Genomic DNA, 27,333 nt, shown 5'->3' with positions numbered 1-27,333 from the left:
TCACACACACACACAACACACACAAAACAAATGCACAGAAAACTTTACTTCTGACAATAATCATAAAACTCAAGGACTTACTTCTTTCGGAATCTATTTAGTTCCTCTCACTGTGCATTGTGACAGTACCTTAGACATAAGTTTATTTATGAAAGATTCCCAAAAGGACAATCTCTTTATTAATAATACAATAATTAAAATAATAACAACAAAAATTAACATTCATTGAGCATATGGCTCTGTATTAAGAACTTATAACATTAAATTAATCCAGTCCTCACAAACTATGTAAGATATTATTTTCTCTATTTTACAAATGGGAATGAAATTAAGCAATTTACCCTAGTTCACACTAGTACATGGTAAGTGCACGATTAAATCCTGCTGCTACTAAGTCACTTCAGTCATGTCCGACTCTGTGCGACCCCATAGACGGCAGGCCACCAGGCTCCCCTGTCCCTGGGATTCTCCAGGCAAGAACACAGGAGTGGGTTGCCATTTCCTTCTCCAATGCATGAAAGTGAAAAGTGAAAGTGAAGTCACTCAGTCGTGTCCGACTCTTTGTGACCCCATGGACTGCAGCCTACCAGGCTCCTCTGTCCATCAGATTTTCCAGGCAAGAGTATTGGAGTGGGGTGCCATTGCCTTCTCCGGGTTAAATCCTAGGTCTGTTTAACCCTAAGGTTCCTATTCATATCTAGTCTCCTATACTGCTATGAGGAACAGAGGACTTCACAGGTTTCTGGTCCCTAAATTTTTTTATTTCATACCAGTAAAATATTTTTATCATAAACAATCCATATGTAACATAAAATTACATATATGTGATACATACATATACTACTTATGCACCAATTGCAGTAATATTTTAGTTACATTATAAAACATAGATCAAAATAGAAATTTCAAATTCATCAGCAATGTTTTTTGTGTGTTTTTTTTAACAATGATTCAAACACCTTTTTGCTCCTATTCTTAAAATAGTATTAATAATAATTTCTGGGCATTATATAAACTTTCAATAACACATATTATTAAAAATAACATGCAAATTTGATTTTCAAATAGTCTTCTTGATAATTCAGGCATTTTTTTGGACAGTATATTGCCAGATCATGTTTACTGCATTCTGTGGCTGACAAAGTTTTTACTAAAAGGTGAACTCTCAGTTTTTCAATTTTCTTGCTGTTGCTTCATGCTGGCATTATTATTAATAGAATTATATTTAATTATGTTTCTTTTCAAAAGTCCCTTTAAGTCCACTTGGCTGTGCACACTGAACTGCAATATGTTTAAATATGCTTAAACTAACAGATGATGGAACATTGTCAGTTACTCTCAAATAGGAAAATTCTCACCCTATTCTCAGAATTTTAAAATGTATAAAATTAATAATCTTCTGACAAGTTAACTGTCTAGTAATCAGAAAATCTTGACTCGATGGATTTCTTCATACATATCCTGAAGTGCCTATACATCCTTTGCCACACCTACCTGGACCTTAGAGATCACTGACCTAAATTCACTAAACTTCACTGTTGGATTCAACCAGACTTGCAGAGGGCTATCCACACTTAATTCACCATCCAAAAAAGTTGCTTTTATTTAATTATGCTTTGATGTGATGCCATCAACCTAAATGAAGGAACCTATGAGAAACTGCTTCTCATAGTAAGAAAACAGGAGAGCTAATGTATAAATAAATTCAAAGGACTCCTTCCAACATCATCTTTTACAGAATATGGGTGAAAAGCAGGAAGTAATCATCATCTCCTCAAGTCTCTTAACAAAGACTCCTGAAAAAGAGGACGTTCACTCTGTGATTCATAAAGACAAAGATTCTACCAACTTGGGACAGAAATCAATCAATGCCCCCAAGTTTACTTCTGAGAGAAGCAGAATGTGACCACTTTAAAAATATATATATTCTTTAGTGATTCTCTGTACTATTGTCAGTACAATGGTGGTAATGTACAAAATGAACAGTTTTTGCAATTATATCCTTTTCTCCTATGTTACCTTTTTTTCCTGATCACATTTACTGAAATGTAATTTGTGTCTGTTGAATATAGTAGTAAGAATTGAGTTCAAAAAGAATCTTCACTTATGTAATAGTTCATATAAGGACTTACAAGCAACAGAGTATGTATATTTGTACTTAAAACCAAAAAGAGCTGGAGAAAAGGGGAACTTCTAATCATGTGCTACATAACTTCATGACTATGCACTTATGTATGGCCACTGACTTTTATGCAGACATTTCACTGTTTTGATAATAGCACTGGGCTCATTTTAATATGTAAAATACCATCTAATTGATGTTCTGCTCATCCTCAGAGCTGCATTTTCAGATATTCAGGAATAATTCTAATACCAACTAATATTCATCTAGTTAGTATCATGCTTTCAAAGAACTCAAAACGCTTGATCAAGACATTCTGAACACAGCTTCCCATATATGACACATTTTCAGACTTTCATTTTCCAGGGGACATAGTGACTCATGCTTTATTTTACTAATTATTACACACATCATAGACAACTAAGAATCTAAGGTTCAGAGTGGTAGGAGATTTATCATGAAACTACCATAAATTAACAGCAGAGTTCAAAACTGTTTCTGATTAGTTTTATCTTACCATACTGTGTCAACTGACATCTTAAAGCAGAGAGATTTCAGTACCACAAAAGCAACAAAGTCACCCAAGAGTAATATGTGCATTTGAAAACATTGTAAGATTAATCACAATAATAAAATCTAACATTTAGTGAATATTTACTGTGTTTCAGGCACTACGCTAAGGAATTATGTACAAAACCTCATTTAATCTTCAAACAAGTCTCTGAAGTATGTAAGATACAATGATTTGAGGAAATTAAAGCTAAACAGAGGATAAAAAAACTTCCCAAGTTAACGGAGCTGTTAAGTAGCTGTTCCAGAATCAAACTCAGACTATCTGATTTCAAAACTCACATGCTGAATCAATACACGAGGTAGAATTAAAAGCTGCCTAACCATTTACACATTTCTATACCAAGGGACCACAGTGATTCCTTCATTTATAAAAAGGTGAAACAAATCTCTTACTAGGAAGTAACTCCACACTCATTATCTTATTATTCAAATACAAGAACAGAACACTATTCCTCTAGTTCTGACACACTCCAAGGCAAAGATTCCCAAAAATAGCACCAAGAAAAAAGCAAAGTACTTAACTCAGGCAGGTTATGCTGCCCCGGAACTAGATGTACAACATCCCCAATAGCATTACAGAGTAGAACCAAACACCATTATAATACCTAGTTCTAGAGTAGGAACACGAAGGGCAGGATAGAGACAATCCTCAAACTGTTAGCCTGTCAGGATAAACACAGAGGAAGGGAGAGAGAAAAAAAATAAAACAAAATGAAAAAACAACTAAACTATTCTTAGTGAAAGTGAAAGAAAGCATTAGTCCCTTAGTCATATATATGACAAAGATAAATTTTAAAAGTCCAAGAATACATTTTTTGGCAATATGCATAACAAAAGATTAATATCCCTAATATAAAAAATGACCTTATTATTCAATAATAAATTGACCAACAACTCAATTAAAAACATAGGCTAAAGAAATGTACAATTCACAGAAGAAATAAAAATGGCAACCAATGTATGGCTGGATGGCATCACTGACTCGATGGACTTGAGTCTGAGTGAACTCCGGGAGTTTGTGATGGACAGGGAGGCCTGGCGTGCTGCGATTCATGGGGTGGCAAGGAGTTAGACACGGCTGAGTGACTGAACTGAACTGAACTGAATGTAAAAAGATTATTAACCTCACTGGTAAACCAATGAAATGTAATTTCATGTTGATGTATGGCAAAACCAATACAATATTGTAAAGTAATTAGCCTCCAATTAAAATAAATAAATTTATATTAAAAAAATTACAATTTGCACTTACAAAAAAAAATGCAATACCAATCACTATTACAGTAACACAGATAAAAGATTGGAAAATAATCAGTATGAGCAAAGACAAGATGAGTTATCTCATACACTGTATAAACCAGCATGACCTTTCTGAAAGTCAACTTACTAAATGCATCAAAAATTTAAATGTGCATTCCTTTGACATAGCACTCATACTCACAGGCACTGCACAAAGATATATATGCAATGCTGTTCATCACAACATTATTTATAATCACTAAAAATTAGAGACGCCTCTGATGCCTAGCAATAGAAGATCAATTAAACAACTATGAAATATTCATGCTTGCATGTGTGCTCAGTCTCTTCAGTCATGTCTGACTCTTTGAGATTCTATGGACTGTAGCCTGCCAGGCTCCTCTAGCCATGGGATTCTCCAGGCAAGAATACTGAAGTGGGTTGCTCTGTCCTCCTCCAAAGGATCTTCCACCAGGGGCTGACCCCACATTTCACATCTCCTGAACTGGCAGGTAGGTTCTTTACCACTAGCACCACCTGGGAAGCCCTCAGTACTACACTGTATAATGCAAATAATTAAACAGATCTGGATCCTGTCCTTTGAAAACTGAAAGGACAATTTTCATTCCACTTATTTGAGCCCTTTGCTCGGCTGAAGTTAGAAAGATTGACCATAACAGGGAAGTATGAGCTTCTTTTGCTCAATTCATTTTCACAGTAATACAGTAAAGCTAACCATAGGAATTCCAGTCTACTTTGAAATCTAATTACTGAAAGAAGAAGTACAAAACCTACAGTACCAGACAATAACATGACAAGTGTCCTCAAAAAAGAATTTTGGAAAGCATCTTGACGAATGCCATCCATTTATAAGGGCTACATATTTCAGGCTGCCTGGAAATGAGAGTTGACTAGATGACTTTACAACATAAATTTTTCAAAAGTTGACTTCATTTCAGGATCATTCACTATGTTCTACTCACCATGTAGAATGCAGCACAATATGCATATTTGCACAAATATGATATTCCTTGCCTTCTGCGAATTTATGTTCTAAAAAAAATCCTAGAAAGTATATTGCCCCTTAAGGCTGGCTTTTAACTTTTTATTTTCTGTTTTGATTTAATTATAGTACAGGCGTCTGCCACAAAAGTTCAATTTACACCTTAAAAGAGAGGGGTTTGCCAAGGGAAGGGAGACAAATAATATATGTGAACCTATTCAAACTTAACAGACATCCAAATCAACCCTTAAGAAGTAGTCTTTGAGTGAATTTATTCATTGTGTATACAGCAGAACATTTTCAACAAACACTGAAAATTATCACATTAAGAATCATGAAAGCACAAAGATACAGAAGTTATGATTCCTACTCTTTCTTAAAGTCACCTACCAAACTTTCACTTTCATTTATCACTCCTTGAGTAACATGCACAGTGATATTTAATACTCTCAGATTCAAGAAGCTACAGGATAATACAGGACAAGATTACACGCATGTGTTGGAGAGTTAGTGTGAAAGAATACAGCATATTTAAAACAGTTCTATCACTGAAGTTCTCCTGGAATTCCTCCATCACCTTCATACAACCTTAAGAGTTTACTTCAAAAACCTTCTAGATTAGCTAAGGCTAACATTATTTCCCATACCATGTAAATCATTCACATGAAGATATTAAGACATGTTTAGCATCAGGCAAAAATACAATCCATTTTTTAAAAAATATAATGAGGTCTACTTGTTTCTATTGACTGAGTTGTCACTAGGACCGTAAGGTTGTTTAGAAGATCCTCAGAGCTAGAATATCATCTGCCGTCATCTGAGGGATGGCTGTTTAAGAGAGATCGTGAGCTAGAATGCAGAATATGAAGGCATACCTCATCTCAACGCTGTCAGTATGATCAACTAAGATGGAATACCTAAGAATGAGGGCTTATTTGTGAGGTAGGGGCAATAGCCATCATTTTTAGTACACTTTTAAGCAGCTGTCATTTCCATCACTTTATTAATTTCTTACTATACTGACATTTGAATCACTTTATTAATTTTTTCCTCTACTGTTATCTTAGTTGTCCAATTTAAAAATAAAGACTATACCAATAACTGACCACTAGCAGGAAACAATTATGATACACTGCTACCCATATACATGAAATTCTGTAAACAGTTGGGGAGAGAGGTTGAGTGATCTATTTCTGAGATTTTGGAGGCCCAGTTTCCTCATCCTATTCCCACAAACTTTCATCGCAGACATTTCAAACATTATTCCACAGTTATACAAAATAAGTGAAACATCACCAAGCAGAAATCCTAGGGTAGGTGTTCTGAACATGTTGGTAAAGAAAGTCACTTCATTTGAGAGGTCTCTGCCCCTTCAACCTCACCCTCCTTACCAATATACATTCATCACCGAAAAGGGAAATATTTACAAAAGTTAGTTTAGTTATGTTTAAATATTATGTTTAGCTGTCTGGAGACCATGTTCTCAAAATTTATACAAGAAATCAAGGATTAAACTTCATAACAATTAGAAAACCACACTGTGTAAAATCAAAGAGTTAGTTAAAAGATATTAAAATAGTTTTACCACTGGTGCTAAAACGAAATGACTCCATCTCTTCCCAACACCTGGAACCAAAACCTTTCGAACTTTCATGTAAACAAACCAGGGCACACCAAATGCTCTGTCTGCAGCAAGGTACCACCTCTGCACAGGCATTTGGGTGAAAAATGTGGAAAATGCCTGAGGGCTCTTTGAAGCAGCTTGGGAGAAGTGAGAGCAGGAAAGAGGCTCTTCTCTAGGGTAAGTTTGTTTAGTAGAAAGTAAGCAAGTTGTCAGGGTAAAAGTTGACAATGTTGATTCCAACAGTTTGAACTGTGAATAAACATCCAAAGGGATTATGTTACTGAGAATTAGAAAAGATTCCATTGAACTCAATAGAGCATTTGTGTTTTCAAAGATAATATGCCTTCAAGCCACACTCTGGATGCACAGTTTAGGATTAGAATTACCCTAAGCTCTTTCTATGCCACATTAAAGAACACAGGATTTGACCTCTCTAATGTATGCTGAAAAATGTTAGAACAACTGAATTGGAAAATACTATACACATGTACATTTGTACATCTGAGGTAGACTAAAGAAATTTGGAGAAAAATATGTTCTTTCCAAACATCTAAACTTAAACATAGTTTTACTAACCAATTTAGGATTTATTAGCCATAAATCACTTTAAAGTTTTCCCTCCTTAATGACCTATCCAAGAACAAAAAATAGGGCCTATACTTATGAAACCCATAATCCTCTTTTCTGCTCTCCAAAGTCACATTTAAATCTGGCTTTCATCTACGCTGTTGGGTTTTTCACCAGTTACAAGATGGAACGTTAGTAGAGACTTGCGCTTTTTCAAAAGCAAAACAACTTGGTTGCCACTCAGTAATTCCTGGTGAAATGCCAGTAAGTTTGTAAAAAATTTTTAAATTTTCCTAACTTGGAGCTTACAAAAGTAACTGTGAGATGTTCATTGCCCATCAGACATTGCATCTTTTTATTTTTAATATTCATAAACAAAAAAAAACATACACTTCGATTTATTCAAGTTTATCTGAATCAATATAATGCAGATCTGCCTTGCGTACCCTTAGGAAAACGGAGGTAACTCAGACTGCTGTTCTTAGTTCATCACAAGTCCTTCATGATTCTCACACTAGAGAGTGCTATTAGAATTTTTTCCAAAGTTTGACAAAGGCATGCCACTCACATGCTCTTTACAAACAAAGTTTGCAGCAGCCCCGCAAAAAGTTGTTTCTCCTTTAAACTTTCACATATATTCACTTCCCTTCTAGAACCAAAGATGTAAGTGAATATGGCTCAGTCTCATTGCCTCTTTGCTCTCAAAAAGAAAATCAAATTCCCTAGATAGTTTCAAACTCTCCCAAAAATAGAACATTCTCAGCTCTGCCTGTGGATCATTATCTCTTTTACATTTCATCTTTATATTCACTGGGTTCACAGAAAGGGCATACACAGAAAGAGGAAAATAGCTGCTTCTTAGACACCAAATTTAGTAATTCTCTCAAATCTATTGGCACACATCTAAAAAGTCATATTTTTACAAGGCTTCATTAGGTTTTCATTGGTCCTTCTTTTGAGAACACACATGCCAAACCACCCATAACCTCAGGTCAAAATACATCTGCAAAATATAATAAATATTTTATATGAATACTCATCATGATTTTAAAAAGGATATGTGGAAAGAGACAGACAGATCATCTGAATCCCACTTCAGTGTCTCCCAAGCATCAAGCTGCTAACCAATGGAGACCATCAATCTACAGTGCTCTAAGATTCCAGCCGACTCCAATACCCTTACCTGTTAATATAAGATTACTGTAAGTATTGGAGAATTGCTCCTTTAGAAGAACCAGATGCATCTGAGCTGCCTTCTCCCGTTGGAGCTCCAGCATAACATCAGGGTGCTGGGCAATCTTGCAGCCTTTCTGTTTATCCAAGGCAACATCACTTCGAACAATGTCTAAAAAAAAAAAAAGAAGGAAGGCAGGCAGCAAAAACAAACAAACAAAAACAAACAGAAACTATATACACAAAGTCCTATTTCACCCAGTATGACAGAATTTGTAAACTACTACATTTTCATCAAAATGAAAAGATTCGGAAATAAACCTGAAGCATCTCCCACTTCACAATGCATCCTAAAATTTTCTCTGGTCATTTTCAAAATCTTTGGAGACTTCTGTTTCTTAGTTTTCTCTGACCTCATTTAAGATTCTCACTCCTTGGTTCCCCTTCTCAGCTCACCTCCAGGAATTATTTACCTCCTGGGGCATTTTCTTTTTTTTTTTATGAAGAATGACTTCATTATTTGAAACTAGGGCCTTTTCTTTACATCTTTTACCATGGGGAAAAACAATACAATCTTGCCTGAATACTAGTGACTATGAAGGTCATTGTCATGCAGCAATCTGAAAGGTAACTCTAGAAACTTTCAAGTTTTACATAACAAACTGAAGGATTTTAGGGAGAAAATGCTAAAAATTAAAAAAAAAAAAACTGTTGACATCTATGGCTTTGGAAAAGAAAAACTAATGCTCATGTCAACAGTACCAATAGGAAAGATTTGGCTCTTTAAGCGATATCATTGACACCTAAAAGAAAACAAGGTAGGAGACATGAATGGTGGGCCATCATTCTGTGCAAAAGATTTTCAAACATATCAAAAGAGCCCTAAAAGAGAAGCTCAGATATAAAAACAAACTCATGACAATTAAGCATTAAGATGTATGGTTCACAAAGATTACCCAAATGTGAGAATAGTGCTCACTCACTTTAGATAAAAACACAGAAGCTGGTTGCAAATAATGCAATATTTATACATAAACATATTTATACTAATTTCTATGATGTAGGCAACAAGATGAACTCATTTAACAATCAAGTAAGTAACTAATCTCGAAGATATTCTGAGCCTTGAATATAAAATTAGAATAAAATGAAAAATAACTCTAGTTTACAAGATCATAATCAAAGGTAAGAGGAATAATAAATAACTTTTATTTAAATTACACTTTATAAAATTTTTAAAATACAGTGCATCATTAAATCCTTTGAACCACTGACGAAAGCAAACATTGTTGACTAGCTGACCTATATCCTAAACACAGTATATTCACCTTTGCCTTCCTCTACTATAGAGAGTGAAGAGCCAAAATATACAATACCCCAGCTTTCCTTGAAAGTCATTAGTAGCCATGTAACATACTTCTGGCCAACGCTGCAGCCATATATCCCTAGGGGGTTCTCTGGCCAAATTAAAAGAGAGAACCTCACTAAGAAAAAAAGTTTTTTTCCTTGAGCATTTTAGTCCTTTCTCTTCTTTATGCCTGAAATATAACAAAAGGCCCGAAGTTATAATAGCCATTTTGTGGCAATGACTCAAAAAGCACAAGGGCAAAAGTCTTACATACTAAAGATGGTGAACAGGAAGATGAGGTGAGCTTATGCCCCTAAGGTCATTACTGAGCTATCATATTTGTGCTGAAAAGCTTATCTTTTCTTTCTTGTTATGTAACATAAAGGCACTATTTGTATAAACCATTAATGTGTACTGAGTTGCTCAGTTGTGTCCGACCCTTTGTGACCCCTTGGAATGTACCCCTCCAGGTCCATGGGAATTCTCCAGGACAGAATACTGGAGTGGGTTGTCATGTCCTTCTCCACGGGATCTTCCCAACCCAGGTCCCCTGCACTGCATGCAGATTCTTTACCATCTGAGCCACCACGGAAGCCCAAACCATTAACAGTAAGCTATTTTTGAAATCCTAAATAGATTTTGTTGTGGTGCACAGGCTTCTCATTGCTTTTCATTGCAGTGACTTCTCTTGTTGTGACCACCTTACTTGCCTCTTGAGAAACCTGCATGCAGGTCAAGAAACAAGTTGAAACCAGACTTGGTACAGTGGAATGACTCAAAATTGGCAAAAGTATGTCAAGGCCAGAGATCAAATTGCCAACATCCGCTGGATCATCGAAAAACCAAGAGAGTTCCAGAAAAACATCTATTTCTGCTTTATTGACTATGCCAAAGCCTTTGACTGTGTGGATCACAATCAACTGTGGAAAATTCATCAAGAGATGGGAATACCAGACCACCTGATCCACCTCTTGAGAAATTTGTATGCACGTCAGGAAGCAACAGTTAGAACTGGACATGGAACAACAGACTGGTTCCAAATAGGAAAAGGAGTTCATCAAGGCTGTATATTGTCACCCTGTTTATTTAACTTATATGCAGAGTACATCATGAGAAACTCTGGACTGGAAGAAACACAAACTGGAATCAAGATTACCGGGAGAAATATCAATAACCTCAGATATGCAGATGATACCAACACCACCCTTATGGCAAAAAGTGAAGAGGAACTCAAAAGCCTTTTGATGAAAGTAAAAGTGGAGAGTGAAAAGTTGGCTTACAGCTCAACGTTCAAAAAACGAAGATCATGGCATCCGGTCCCACCACTTCATGGGAAATAGATGGGGAAACAGTGAAAACAGTGTCAGACTTTATTTTTCTGGGCTCCAAAATCACTACAGATGGTGACTGCAGCCATGAAATTAAAAGACACTTACTCCTTGGAAGGAAAGTTATGACCAAACTAGATAGCATATTCAAAAGCAGAGACATTACTTTGCCAACAAAGGTCTGTCTAGTCAAGGCTATGGTTTTTCCAGTGGTCATGTATGGATGTGAGAGTTGGACTGTGAAGAAGTCTGAGCGCCTAAGAATTGATGCTTCTGAACTGTGGTGTTGGAGAAGACTCTTGAGAGTCCCTTGGACTGCAAGGAGATCCAACCAGTCCATTCTGAAGGAGATCAGCCCTGGGATTTCTTTGGAAGGAATGATGCTTAAGCTGAAACTCCAGTACTTTGGCCACCTCATGCGAAGAGTTGACTCACTGGAAAAGACTCTGATGCTGGGAGGGATTGGGGGCAGGAGGAGAAGGGGACGACAGAGGATGAGTTGGCTGGATGGCATCACTGACTCAATAGACGTGAGTCTGAGTGACCTCCGGGAGTTGGTGATGGACAGGGAGGCCTGGCATGCTGCGATTCATGGAGTCGCAAAGAGTCGGACACGACTGAGTGACTGATGTGATCTGATCTGATCTGATGTCAAGGCTGTATATTGTCACCCTGCTTATATAACTTATATGCAGAGTATATCATGCGAAATGCCAGGCTGGATGAAGCACAAGCTGGAATCAAGATTGCCGGGAAAAATATCAATAACCTCAGATGCGTATATGACAACACCCTTATCACAGAAGGTGAAGAGGAACTAAAGAGCCTCTTGACAAAGATGAAAGAGGAGAGTGAAAAAGCTGGCTTAAAACTCAACATTCCAGTCCAATCACTTCATCGCAAATAGATGGAGAAAAAATGGAAATAGTGGCAGATTTTATTTCTTGGGCTCTAAAATCACTGCCCCATGTCCAAGGAGCTGTGGCTGCACGGGCACAGGAGGGCTGAGAGGAGCTACTCCATGTTCAGGTCAGGAGGGGCAGCTGTGAGGAGATACCCCTCATCCAAGGTAAGGAGCAATGGCTGTGCTTTGCTGGAGCAGCCGTGAAGAGATACCGCACATTCAAGGTAAGAGAAACCCAAGTAAGGGTAGGGGTTGCAAGAGGCATCAGAGGGCAGACACACAAACCATAATCACACAAAACTAGTCAATCTAATCACACGGACCACAGCCTTGTCTAACTCAATGAAACTAAGCCATGCCATATGGGGCCACCCAAGATGGGAGGGTCATGGTGGAGAGGTCTGACAGAATGTGGTCCACTGGAGAAAGGAATGGCAAACCACTTCAGTATTCTTGCCTTGAGAACCCCATGAAGAGTCTGAAAAGGCAAAATGATAGGATACTGAAAGAGGAACTCCCCAGGTCAGTAGGTGCCCAATATGCTACTGGAAATCAGTGGAGAAATAACTCCAGAAAGAATGAAGGGATGGAGCCAAAGTAAAAACAATACCCAGCTGTGGATGTGTCTGGTGATAGAAGCAAGGCCCAATGCTGTAAAGAGCAATATTGCATAGGAACCTGGAATGTTAGGTCCATGAATCAAGACAAATTGGAAGTAGTCAAATAGGAGATGGCAAGAGTAAATGTCAACATTCTAGGAATCAGTGAACTAAAATGGACTGGAATGGGTGAATTTAACTCAGATGACCATTATATCTACTACTGTGGGCAGGAATCCCTTAGAAGAAATGGAGTAGCCATCATGGTCAACAAAAGAGTCCGAAATGCAGTACTTGGATGCGATCTCAAAAAAGACAGAATGATCTCTGTTCGTTTCCAAGACAAACCATTCAATATCACAGTAATCCAAGTCTATGCCCCAACCAGTAATGCTGAAGAAACTGAAGTTGAACGGTTCTATGAAGACCTACAAGACCTTTTAGAACTAACACCCAAAAAAGATGTCCTTTTCATTATAGGGGACTGGAATGCAAAAGTAGGAAGTCAAGAAATACCTGGGGTACCAGGCAAATTTGGCCTTGGATTACGGAGTGAAGCAGGGCAAAGGCTAATAGAGTTTTGCCAAGAGAATGCACTGGTCATAGCAAACACCCTCTCCCAACAACACAAGAAAAGACTCTACACATGGACATCATCAGATGGTCAACACTGAAATCAGATTGATTATGTTCTTTGCAGCCAAAGATGGAGAAGCTCTATACAGTCAGCAAAAACAAGACCAGGAGCTGACTGTGGCTCAGATCATGAACTCCTTATTGCCAAATTCAGAAGGGCTCTGAAGTGAAGAAAGTAAGAAAAATTTAAGAAAGTAGGGAAAACCACTAAACCATTCAGGTATGACCTAAATCAAATTCCTTATGACTATACAGTGGAAGTGAGAAATAGATTTAAGGGCCTAGATCTGATAGATAAGAGTGCCTGATGAACTATGGACAGAGGTTCGTGACATTGTACAGGAGACAGGGATCAAGACCATCTCCATGGAAAAGAAATGCCAAAAAGCAAAAAGGCAGTCTAAGGAGGCTTTACAAATAGCTGTGAAAAGAAGAGAAGTGAAAAGCAAAGGAGAAAAGGAAAGATATAAGCATCTGAATGCAGAGTTCCAAAGAGTAGCAAGGGGAGATAAGAAAGCCTTCCTCAGCAATCAATGTAAAGAATAAAGGAAAACAACAGAATGGGAAAGACTAAAGATCTCTTAAAGAAAATTAGAGATACCAAGGGAATGTTTCATGCAAAGATGGGCTCGATAAAGGACAGAAATGGTATAGACCTAACAGAAGCAGAAGATATTAAGAAGAGGTGGCAAGAATACACAGAAGAACTGTACAAAAAAGATCTTCATGACCAAGATTATCATGATGTTGTGATCACTCACCTAGAGCCAGACATCCTGGACTGTGAAGTCAAGTGGGCCTTAGAAAGCATCACTATGAACAAAGCTAGCGAGGTGATGGAATTTCAGTTGAGCTATTTCATATCCTGGAAGATGATGATATGAAAGTGCTGCACTCAATATGCCGGCAAATTTGGAAAACTCAGTAGTGGCCACAGGACTGGAAAAGGTCAGTTTTCATTCCAATCCCAAAGTAAGGCAATGCCAAAGAATGCTCAAACTACCACACAACTGCATTCATCTCACACACTAGTAAAGTAATGCTCAAAATTCTCCAAGCCAGGCTTCAGCAATACATGAACCATGAACTTCCAGATGTTCAAGCTGGTTTTAGAAAAGGCAGAGGAACCAGAGATCAAATTGCCAACATCTGCTGGATCATCGAAAAACCAAGACAGTTCCAGAAAAACATCTATTTCTGCTTTATTGACTATGCCAAAGCCTTTGACCGTGTGGATCACAATAAACCATGGAAAATTCTGAAAGATGGGAAAACCAGACCACCTGACCTGCCTCTTGAGAAACCTACATGCAGGTCAGGAAGCAAGAGTTAGAACTGGACATGGAACAACAGACTGGTTCCAAATAGGAAAAGGAGTACGTCAAGGCTGTATATTGTCACCCTGCTTATTTAACTTCTATGCAGAGTAGTACATCATGAGAAACACTGGACTGGAAGAAGCACAAGCTGGAGTCAAGATTGCTGGGAGATTATATATCAATAACCTCAGATATGCAGATGATACCACCCTTATGGCAGAAAGTGAAGAGGAACTAAAGAGCCTCTTGATGAAACTGAAAGAGGAGAGTGAAAAAGTTGGCTTAAAGTTCAACATTCAGAAAATTAAAATCATGGCATCTTGTCCCATCACTTCATGGGAAATAGATGTGGGAACAGTGTCAGACTTTATTTTCTGGAGCTCCAAAATCACTGCAGATGGTGACTGCAGCCATGAAATTAAAAGATTGTTTACTCCTTGGAAGGAAAGCTATGACCAACCTAGATAGCATATTCAAAAGCAGAGACATTACTTTGCCAACAAAGGTCTGTCTAGTCAAGGCTATGATTTTTCCAGTGGTCATGCATGGATGCGAGAATTGGACTGTGAAGAAAGTTGAGCACCAAAGAATTGATGCTTTTGAACTGTGGTGTTGGAGAAGACTCTTGAGAGTCCCTTGGACTGCAAGGAGATCCAACCAGTCCATTCTAAAGGAGATCAGTCCTGGGTGTTCTTTGGAAGGACTGATGCTGAAGCTGAAACTCTAATACTTTGGCCACCTCATGGGAAGAGTTGACTCATTGGAAAAGACTCTGATGCTGGGAGGGATTGGGGGCAGGAGGAGAAGGAGACGACAGAGGATGAGATGGCTGGATGGCATCACCGACTCGATGGACATGAGTTTGAGTGAACTCCGGGAGTTGGTGATGGACAAGGAGGCCTGGCGTGCTGTGATTCATGGGGTCACAAAGAGTCGGACACAACTCAGCAACTGAACTGAACTGAAAATCACTGCAGATGGTACCTGCAGACATAAAATTAAAAGATGTTTTCTCCTTTGAAGAAAAGATATGACAAACCTAGATAGAATATTAAAAAGCAGAGACATCACTTTGCTGACCAAGGTCTGTATAGTCAAAGCTATGGTTTTTCCAGTAGTCATATAATGGATGTGAGAGTTGTACTATAAAGAAAACTGAGCACCGAAGAATTCATATTTCGAACTGTGGTGCTGGAAAAGACTCTTGAGCGTCCCTTGGACAGCAAGGAGATCATATCAGTCAATCCTAAAGGAAATCAGTCCTCAATATTCATTGGAATAATCATTCACTTATACTGAAGCTGACATTCCAATATTTTGGCCAACTGATGTGAAGAGCTGCCTCACTCAAAAAGACCCAATGCTGGGAAAGATTGAAGACAAAAGGAGAAGCGGGTGGCAGAGGATGAGATGGTTGGGTGGCATCACCGACTCAATGGACATGAGTTTGAGCAAACTCTGGAAGGTAGTGAAGGACAGGGAGGCCTGGCGTGCTGCAGTCCATGGGGTCACAAACAATCAGAGACAACTTAGCAACTAAAAAACAAGAATCTGTTTTGTAATCCTAAATGATAATGAGTAACATTATTATCCCTAATTTATATATGGAAAAACCGAGGTCCACAAAGCTTAAGTGACTTGCTCAAGTTCAGAAATCATGAGTCCCAAATCCCAAAATTTTCAAAGCCAAATTCACTGATTGTTCCAGAAGTTACTCCTATATAGAAACTCATGAACTTAATAGTATAGTAATCAATAAAACTGAGGAACCAAAAAGAAAACCTTATACTATACAGTAGCACACTACAGCTGATCTATCCAGAAAAAAAACATGGATGATACTTTCCCAAAAAACATTACAAAACTTGTTCCAAAATACACTATATGAAAAAAGAGGGGTTTCAATTATCCTGACATCTTCTGATAGAAATCTAATTCAAACAACAGAATATCTACTAAACTATTTCCTATATAACAAACATATTGTTCAGAAGGCAGAAGAAGCAATAACTGATACCCTCAACATCATTTAATCCAGAAACTTGAAATAAAATGAACAAATTACCTTAACATTAAGAATACTAAGAAAACAATGGGCACAGCCTAACGTATATCCTAAACTTTTTAAAAGTACATTTCAACAATGTTTGTGGAAAACATAGATTTGCAATATAGACTTTTTTTTGATGTACAGTTGATTCATAATATTATATTAATCTCAGGTATACAAGTTCATGATTCAGTATTTTTATATTAACAGTTATTTAAAGTTATTATAAGATGTTGGCTATATTCCCTGTGGTGTACAATATATCCTTGCGGGTTATTTATTTTATACATGGTAGTTTGTACTTCTTAATCCCTTGTCCCTATTTTGCCCCTCCTTCCTTCCCTCTACCTACTGGTAACCACTAATTTGTTCTCTTTATCTGTGTTTTCTGTTTTGTTATATTCATTCTTTTGTTTCATTTTTTAGATTACTCCATATGTAAGTGATAACATGCAGTATTTGTCTTTCTCAGATTTATTTCACCAAGCATAATACCCTCCAGATCCATCCACGTAATTGCAAATGGCAAGATTTCATCATTTTACGGCTGAGTAATATTCTACTGACCCATCAATAGATGAAAGGATAAAGATAAGATAGATAGATCACAACAGTGACCAACTCCCAATCAGTCATATGATTTACAAATATTCTTCCCCATTCAGTAGATTGTCTTCATTTTGGCAATGATTTCCTTGGCCGTGCAAAAGCTTTGAAATCCATTTGTTTATTTTTGCTTTCATTTCTCTTTATCTTAGGAGACAGATCCAAAAAAAATTTCCATCATTTATGTCATACAGTGTTATGCATATGTTTTCTTATATGAACTTTATGGTTTCTGTTCTTACATTTAGGTCTTTAAACCACTTTGAATTTACTTTTGTGTGAGAAAGTAGTCCAGTTCAATTTATTTACATGTAGCTATCCAATTTTCCCAGCACCACTTACTGAGGAGACTGTGTTTCCACATTGCACATTCTTATCTCTTCTGTCATAGATTAATTGACCATAAACTTGTGGGTTTACTTCTGGGTTCTCCCATCTGTTTCATTGATCTATGTCTGTTTTTGTGGCAATACCATTCGGTTTTGATCTCTGTAGCTTTGTAGTACAATCTGAAGTCAGGGAGCATAATACCACAGGATCTGTTCCTCTTTCTCAAAATTGTTTTGGCTATTCAAGGTCCTTTGTGCTTGCATACAAATTTTAAAATTAAATGTTCTAGTTCTGAGGAAAAAAATGCCATTGGTATTTTGATAGGGATTGTATTGAATCTACAGACTGCCTGGGGTAGTATGATCATTTTAACAATATTGATTCTTCCAATCCATGAACAAGGAGTATCTTTTCATCTGTTTGTGTTATATTCAATTTCTTACACCAGTATCTTAAAAGTTTTCTTAGTACAGGTCTTAGGTAGGTTTCTTCCTAGATATTTTATTCTTTTTGATGTGACTGTAAATGGGATTCTTTAGTTTCTCTTTCAGATAGTTTGTTGCTGTATAGAGATGCAACAAATAGATGTATGTTAACTTTGTATCCTGCAGCTTGACCAAATTCATTGAAGAGCTCTATTAGTCTTCTGGTGGCATTTTTAGGATTTTCTATGTACAGTATCATGTCATCTGCAAACAGTGACAGTTTTACTTCTTCCTTTCCAATTTGGCTTCCTTTTATTTCTTTTCCTTCTCTGATTTCTGTGGCCAGGACTTTCAAAACTATGTTGAATAGAAGTGATGGGAGTAAACAAACATCCTTGTCTTGTTCCTCATCTTAGAGGAAATGCACTCAGCTTTTCACCATTGAACAGGATGTTATTAATAGCTGTATGTTTATCATAAATGGCCTTTACTATATTGAGGTATGTTTTCTCTATGCCCATTTTCCTGAGATTGTTTTATCATAATTGGATGTTGAACTTTATCAAAAGCATTTTCAACATCTACTGAGATGACCACATGGCTTTATTCTTCAATTTGTTAATGTGATGTATCACATTGATTGATTTGTAAGCATTGAAAAATCTTTGCATTACTAGGATAAATTCCACTTGATCATTGTGTATGATCCTTTAATGCATTGTTGGATTCAGTTAGCTTATATTTTGTTGAGAATTTTTACACCTACGTTCATATAGATAACTGCTGCAATTTTATTTTTTGTGTGATTTTTTCTGTCTGGTTTTGGTATCAGGGTGATGCTGACCTCACAGAATAAGTTCAGAAATGTCCCTTTCTCTGAAATTTTTTCAAGTAGTTTCAAAAGGATAGATATTAATGTTTGGCTTCAACTATGAAGCCATCTTGTCTTGAATTTTTACTACTGATTCAGTTTCGTTACTGTTATTTGTACTTTCTTCCTGATTTGGTTGGGAGATTATATATTTCCAAAAATTTGTCCATTTTTTTCTAGGTTGCACATTTTATTGGTGTATAGCAATCTCTTATGACCCTCTGTATTTCTGTGCTGTCAGCTGTAAATTCTTTTTCATTTCTGGTTTTACTGACTTGGGCCTTCTCTCTCTCTCTCTTTTTATTTTATTTTTTTGATGAGGCTAGTTAGAAGTTTATCAATTTTATCTTTTCCAAGAGCCAGCTCTTAGTTCCACTGATTTCTCTATTTTTTGTTAGTCTCTATTTCATTAATTTCAGCTCTGATTTTTATGACTTCTTTCCTTCTGCCAAATTTGGGTTTTGTTTGTTCTTCTTTTAGGTGTAAGGTTAGTTTGTTTCTTTGATATTTTTCTTCTTTTCTGAGGTAAAGCATAACTATAAACTTCCTTCTTAGAACTACTTTTGCTATATCCCATTAATTTTGGATCACTGTGTCTTCATTTTCACTTGTCTACAGATATTTTTTATTTCTTCTTTGGTTTCTTCACTGATACATTAGTTGTCTAGTAGCATATTGCTTACTTTCCATGTTTGTGTTTTTCCCTTAACTACTGACAGTGGATATGGATGACTTTTTACTACTTTTGTGCTTTAATGTTCCCACTTGCTTTGTTATCTCATTGACTTACTACCCTTTCTGTGTATTTGCCTTTCCAGAGAGCTGTTTGTTTTCATAATTTTCACATTTCTAGTTACGACCATTTCTTTTCCACTTAGAAAAGCCTTTTTAACATTTTTGTAAAGATGATTTTGTGGTTTTGAACTCTTTTAGGTTCTGCCTGTCTGCAAAATTTTTGATCTCTCCAAATATGAATGAAACCTTTGCCAGGTAGAGTACTCTTAATTGTAGGTTTTCCTCTCTCATAGTTTTAAATATATCATGCCACTCCCTTCTGACCTACAGAGTTTCTACTGAAAAGTCGGCTGACAGCCTTATGGGAGTTCTTTTATAGGTAACTCGTTCCTTTTTCCCTTCTTGCTTTTTTTTTTATTTTTTTTAATTTTCTTTTTTAAGTTTACAATATTGTATTGGTTTTGCCATATATCAACATGAATCCGCCACAGGTATACATGTGTTTCCCATCCTGAACCCTCTTCTCTCCTCCCTCCCTGTTTAATATTCTTTATTTGTCTTTAATTTTTGCCACTTTAGTTACAATGTGACTTGGTGTGGGCCTTTTGGATTGATCCTGTTTGGAATTTTCTGTGGTTCCTGGACCTAGATGTGTTTCTATTCCCAGTTTAGGGCAGTTTTCCACTCTTATGTCTTCAAATATGCTCTCTGTCATTTTCTCTCTCTTTTCTCCTTCTGAGACCCCTACAATGTGAATGTTAATATACCTGATGTTGTCTCAAAGGTCTCTTTATACAGTGCTCATTTTTTCTTTTCTATTCAGTTTCAATGATTTCCACTATTCTGTCTTCCAGCTCACTAATGTGTCCCTCTATATCATTTAAATTACAGTTTGTTCTCTCTAGTATATTTTTTTAATGTATTTTTGGCTGCTGGGTCTTTGTTGTGGTGCACAGGCTTTCTCTAGTTGCAGTGAGTGGGGGCTACTCTCTAATTAGGGTGTGTGGACTTCTCATTGTGATGGTTTCTGTTGTTGCAGAGCATGTCCTCCAGAGCAGGAGGGCTTCAGTAGCTGTAGCATGCACCCAGAAGTTGCAGAGTGCAGACTCTGGAATGCATGGGCTTCAGCAATCATGGCACAAAGGCGTAGTTGCCCCTGGCATGTGGGATTTTAGTTCTCGGACCAGGGATTAGACCTGTGTCCCCTGCATTGGCAGGTGGATTCTTAACCATTGGGCCACAAGGGAAGTCTCCCTTATAGTGTATATTTTATCTCAGTTATTGTGATCTTCATCTCTGCTTTGTCTTCATCTTTATATTTTCTCTTTGTTTAAAATTTCTAACTTCTCATACTCTTGATCCATTCTCCCAAATTCTTTATCTTTATTGATAATCTTTATAATAAATACCTTGAACTTTTTATTGGGTAGATTGCCTATCTCCACTTAATTCTTCTGGGGTCTTATTTTGTTCTTGCATTTGAAACTTGTTCCTGTTGCTGCATTTTGCCTGATTTGCTGTTTTTGTTTCTATACATCTGGTAGGTTGGTTACATTTCCAGACCTTGGAGAAGGCACCTTTTGTAGGAGACATACTATGCATCCAAGCAGCATACTCTCCTCTCCATATGGTCACCATAACATATGCTCTAGGCAGGCCCCCTATGTGGGCTGCATGGGTCCTCCGTAGGCATGGCTGGCCTTGGATCAGTTGATTACCAGGTCCTGCCTTGTGTGGAGGTTGCTGGCTGCTGGTTGAGGAGCTGGGTCACAAGGTGGCTGTCTGTGGAGTCATGAGGGGTCCTGGGGCTAGTGCTGGCTCACTAGTGGGCAGAGTCAGGTTCTGTAGTTGGTGGGACCTGAGTTCCTGGATCTAGTGTCAGCCTATCAGTAGGTGGGGCTGGTTCCTGATACAACTAGTTGCACATTTTGGACACAACTGGTGTCCCAAAGCTCATGTTGGCCTGATAAATGAGGCTGGATCATGAAGTGGCTGACTGAGGAGTCCAAGGTATCTCACAGCTGGTGTTAGCCTGCTGTGGGGGTGGGAATGGGGGAGTGAGGCAGGAGGCCCAGAGGATCCCAGTGCTGGTGTCAGCCTGCCGGTTGATGGCATCAGGGCACAGGGGATCAAGGGGTTAGTGGTGGCTTACTTGTGGGCAGAGCTGGGTCCCAGGATCTCTGCCTGCAGGGTATTGGTGTTGGCCCACTGGCGAGCAGCCAGCTCCTAGTGCAGCTGGCTGAGGGATCCAGGGCATCCCAAAACTTGTATCAGCCTGCTAGTGAGTGGGGCCAGATCCCAAGACAGCTGGCTGAGGGACCTCAGGTGTCTCAGAGCTGGAGGTGACCAACTGATGGGCATGCTGGGTCCTATACAGCTGGCTGCAAGGTTACAGTGGTCCTAGAACTGGTGGCCACACACTGGTGAGTGGAGTTGGGGCCCAGGGAATCCTGGAGCTGATGCTTGCACATTGGTGGGTAAAGCTGGGTCCTGGATCTAAAGTCAGTCCACTGGCAGGCAGAGCTGGATTCTGAGGTCTCTGGCTACTGGGCCCAGGGGTTCTAGAGCTGGTGTTGGCCCACTGATGGGCAGAACTGAGGATGTTGGAGTTATGTAGCTAATGTTGTCTCACTGGTAGATGGAGCCATGTCCAAGATACCTGGAGCACGTCCCTGGAGGTCATGGAGTTGGTGTTGGCCCATTGGTAGGTGGGGCTGGTTGCAGGTCCAAGGTATCCCAAAACTTATGCCAGCCTGCTGACGGGTTATCTTGGTCATGCCATGCAGGCTGAAGGCCTGCAACTGTCCTGGGGCTGATGTTGGCCCACTGATGGGCCAGGGTCTCTGGCTGCAGGGCACTGGGTGTCCCATGATTAGTGCCTGTAATGGGGTGTGTGCAGCCCAGTCCTCAGCCCTCTGGAGGACATGGCCTTGTCCCAGGGCGGCTGTGGGCTTCAGGGATCTTAAAGCAGCCTGTCTGCTGGTGGGTGGGACTGTGTCCTTGCCCAGCTAGTTGCTTGGCCTGAGGCATTTCAGTACTGGTACCAATAGGCTGCAAGTGAGACCAGGTCCGGGTGCTAATAAGCTAGAGGAAGAATTCCAAATAGGCACTTGCCAGGATCAGTGTCCACATGGTATAATGAGCTCCCCAAATGGCTTCTGCCAGTGCTATGGTCTCAGGTTGAGCTCCAGTTGCCTCCTGCCTCTACAGGAGGTTCTCCAAGATGAGGAAGTAGTTCTGACCCAGGCTTCTTTCAAACTACTATTTCAACCCTAGGTCCCAGAGGGTGTGGGATATTTTGTATGCCCTTTAAGAGGGGACTTTCTACCTCCCACAGCCCTCTTGGTCTCCTGAAAGTAAGCCCTGCTCGCCTTCAAAGTCAATCATTCTGAGGGGTTCATCTTTCCAGTACAGGACCCTCAGTGGGGGAGCCTGCTGTAGGACTTAGACCCATGAGTCCCTGGGAAGAAACTCTGCAATTTTATTTATCTTCCCCTTTTTGGGTCACCCACCTAAGGGTATGAGTCTCTACTATAGCACAGCTCCACTCTTCCTACCCATCTTATTGTGGGTCTTTCTTTATATCTTTAGTTGTAGAAGGTCTTTTCTGTTAGATTCGTGTCTTTCTCATCAGTAGGTGCTCCGTAAATAGCTGTAATGTTGGTAGGCCCATGAGAGGTGGTGAGCTTAAGGTCTTCCTACTCCACCATCTTGGTTAAACTCTCTGTAGACTCTTTATTCAACCCTAATCTGTTTTAAATTGTATTAAAGACTAGATAAACACAAAGCAAGGATATTTATCAAAGATGTACAAGGCCATGGGTGTAGGGAAGAGTTAATATTATAGATGTGTGCATGTTCTGTTCCTCAGTTTTGTCCAACTCTGTGGCCCCATTGATTATAGTCTGCCAGGCTCCTCCGCCCCTGGAATTTTCCAGGCAAGAATACTGGAGTGGGATGCCATTTCCTACTCCTTTACCACTGAGCCCCCTAGGAAGCCCCCCTAATACCATACACAAAAATAAAACTCAAAATGGATTGAGAGCTATTTTTAAGGCCAAACACTACAAAACTCTTAGAGAAAAACACAGGCAGAATATTCTTAGCATAAATCACAGCAAGATCTTTTTGATACATGCTGTAAAGAAAATAAAAACAAAAATAAACAAACGGGACCTAACTAAACTTAAAAGCTTTGTGCATAGCAAAGGAAACCATAAACAAAATGAAAAGACAACCTATGGACTGGGTAAAAATAATTGCAAAGCAACTGACAAAGGATTAATCTCCAAAACATACAAACAGTTCAATATTAAAAAAAAAAAAAAAACTCAATCAAAAAATGGGTGTAAGATTAAATAGACATTCATCCAAAGAGGATATATGCTTGGCCAACAAACACATAAAAAGAAGCTCTACATCACTAATTATTAGAGAAATGCAAATCAAAACTACAATGAGGCATCACCTCATACTTGGCAGAATGTCCATCGTCAAAAATCCATAAACAAATGCTGGAGAGGGTGTGGAAAAAAGTGAACCCTCTGACACTGTTGGTGGGAATGTAAATTGAAACAATTACTATGGAGAACAGTATGGAAACTCCTTAAAAAACTAAAAGTAGAACTACCATTTGATCCAGCAATCCCAGATATATGCCTTTGACTGGGCATATACCCAGTGAAGAGAAAAATGTACCTCAGTGTTCACTGAAGCACTATTTACAATAGCCAGGACATGAAAGCAAACTAAATGTCCATTCACAGATGAATGGATAAAGACGTGGTACCTACATATAATGGAATATTACTCAGTCATAAAAAGGAATGAAACTGGGTAATTTGCAGAGACATGGATGGACTTAGAGACTCACATACAGACTGAAGTAAGTCAGAAAGGAAAAAATAAATATATTAATACATATATATGGAATCTAGAAAAAATGGCATAGATTATATTATTTCAAAGCAGAAATAGACACACAGACATATAGAACAAATGTATAGACACCAAGGGGTTTCCCTCTCTGCTTGGGAAGAACTACGAGAATGCGATTGACATATATACACTATTGATATCGTGTATAAAATAGATAACTAATGAGAAACTATTGTACAGCACACAGAATTTGACTCTTTGTTGACATAAATGGGAAGAAAATCCAAAACATAAGGAATATATGTCTGTGTGTATATATATACATACATATATATATATCTATAGCTGATTCACTTTGCTGTACAGCAACTAACACAACATTGGAAAGCAACTATACTCCAACAAAAATTAATTTTAAAAAACTTTACAAATGAGTAGAAGTTTATCTTAACTGAAATAGAACTAATTAGTTATTACTTAATCTGATGAATGACATCTCTATCCTGAATATTCCACATTAAGAAAAACATATCTGATGGCAAGATGCTTAGTTTCCTTTATAGAGGTTTATGAATTATTGATATTTCTATGGTGGACTAACTATTGAGTTTATATCTCTATATAAGTCCTACATTATCAGAGAGATTGATTCAATGAGATGGTAGGAGGGGTGCAATTACAATTAAATCAAATCTCATACTTGTTGGATGAACCAACTGGAGAACAACAATTCCAAAGTTCTCCCAGTGTTATAAAGGTTCTGAATCCCACGTTAGGCTTCCCAGCATGAGGATTCAGCAAAGGGACTAAGAATTCCCATAGAATCTGACTTTGAGGGCCAGCAGGACTTCCATGGGACTGGAAGAAACAAAGACTCCACTCTTGGAGGGCACACACAAAATCTTGTGCACATTAAAGTTCTACATTATCAAATAGTTTTTGTTTCTTTAAGCTTTAATTGATATGTTTATAAAAGTTCCAAAATATAATAATTCACATAGTTTTAAAGATTACAGTAATTAATTTTGCAAGCTCAATCTCTCAGCATAAATATTATTTTGCAAATGACATCTATCTAATCCTTAGATTATGTAAGTTTGTGGAGGAAAATTTTGCACTTTTATAAAAATAGATTAATTATTGAGAAGAAAGATATCAGTCCTACTCTGCAATCTTACTAAAATTCAGTAAAATCAGTAACACATACTTACTGTTCCTATTTCCTGTTTTCTAAAATACTGAGCAAATAACACTAAATTGTAAGAAAATGATACAGATAAAACAAAACATTTTTGGTTTTGTTTTTTTATATAAATTTATTTATTTTAATTGGAGGCTAATTACTTTACAGTATTGTGTTGGTTTTGCCATACATTGACATGAATCCGCCATGGGTGTACATGTGTTCCCCATCCTGAAACCCCCCTTCCACCTCCCTCCCCATCCCATCCCTCTGGGTCATCCCAATGCACTAGCCTCAAGCATCCTGTATCATGCATCAAACCTGGACTGGCGATTCATTTCACATATGATAATATACATGTTTCAATGCCATTCTCCCAAATCATCCCACCCTTGCCCTCTCCCACAGAGTCCAAAAGACTGTTCTTTACTCTTTTGCTGTCTCACATACAAGGTCATTGTTACCATCTTTCTAAATTCCATATATATGCGTTATTATACTGTATGGGTGTTTTTCTTTCTGGCTTACTTCACTCTGTATAATAGGCTCCAGTTTCATCCACCTCATTAGAACTGATTCAAATGTATTCTTTTTAATAGCTGAGTAATACTCCATTGTTTATATGTACCACAGCTTTCTTATCCATTCATCTGCAGACAAAAAGAAAGACCATGAGAAAATACTTGAGGAGATAATAGTTGAAAACGTCCCTAAAATGGGGAAGGAAATAATCACCCAAGTCCAAGAAACTCAGAGAGTCCCAAACAGGATAAACCCAAGGCAAAACACCCCAAGACACATATTAATCAAGTTAACAAAGATCAAACAAAACATTTTTGGTGTGCATATTGTCCTGGCCTTGCAGTCTGGTGAGAAGGGCAACTGGAATATTTGCATATTGTATTGCATAATGAGACCAATGCAAAATGTTTGCAGCTCGTGTAAAAGACAAGATGGCATATTTTCAGCTTTAATGGGCACACTCAGAAAAGTTCCAATTCTTCCTGACATTTCTTATAGTTAAGTAAATGTGGTCTAGGTAGTAGTGTCTATTATGAAAATAAGAGGAGAACCAGTCAATTACATTTCAATGACTGAATTGAAATATAACTGACTTGCTCAAATATAATTGAGCCAGTCATCCTCACTAAAATGATCAGAAAAATTGCAGTGTTGCTTTTCTCTATGTAGCTGATGATTAAGTTGTGTAAGAATGACATGACCTTTTGGGGTACAAGCCAAAATGTGCCTTAGTATTTGGAGCCAGAAATTGCTGACTCCTCCCAGAGTGAAATGTGTACTACATTGAGAAAGAAAATTCTTTTCTCTTATCAGATGATGGACTTTGGAATGATATTCATGAAATTTGTTAAGATTATTGTATAAAAACTTTCATTTGTGCTTTGCAGTTGAGGAAAATACCCTTTAATACAACAATGATAAGGATACTTTACATTTTCTCCAGCCAATCAGATCTAGTTTACTGAAGCAATGTTTATAATGCAAGTAAATGAATATGTTCAAGGAATATTTGGTTTATGCTATTCTTTTCATTTATCTCTTTATTTATTTACTTATTTTGGCCACAAAGTTTGCAGGGTCTTGGTTCCCCAATCAGAGATGAAACCTGGGCCTATGAAGTGAAAACACTGAGTCCTAACCACTGTAGTAGCTCAGTTGGTAAAGAATCTGCCTGTAATGCAAGAGACTTGGGTTTGATCTCTGGGTCGGGAAGATCACCTGGAGGAGATGCAACCCACTCCAGTACTCTCGCCTGGAGAATTCCATGGATAGAGGAGCCGGGCGGGCTACAGTCCATG

At 38.1% G+C, this 27,333-nt stretch overlaps 1 protein-coding gene across 1 annotated transcript in view; it reads right to left on the bottom strand.

Annotated features, from left to right (window-relative positions):
- Nucleotides 1-27,333, bottom strand: part of HPSE2 (heparanase 2 (inactive)) — a 717,063-nt gene that overhangs the window by 634,001 nt on the left and 55,729 nt on the right. Inside the window, exon 3 of the mRNA XM_070363563.1 lies at nucleotides 8,312-8,473. Within this exon, the coding sequence (XP_070219664.1) occupies nucleotides 8,312-8,473 (162 nt within the window). The remainder of the gene's footprint in view (nucleotides 1-8,311; nucleotides 8,474-27,333) is intronic.

This window comes from Bos mutus, chromosome 26 (assembly GCF_027580195.1).
Source record: "Bos mutus isolate GX-2022 chromosome 26, NWIPB_WYAK_1.1, whole genome shotgun sequence".
Classification (NCBI taxonomy): domain Eukaryota; kingdom Metazoa; phylum Chordata; class Mammalia; order Artiodactyla; family Bovidae; genus Bos; species Bos mutus.
This window is presented reverse-complemented; position numbering and strand designations above follow the sequence as displayed.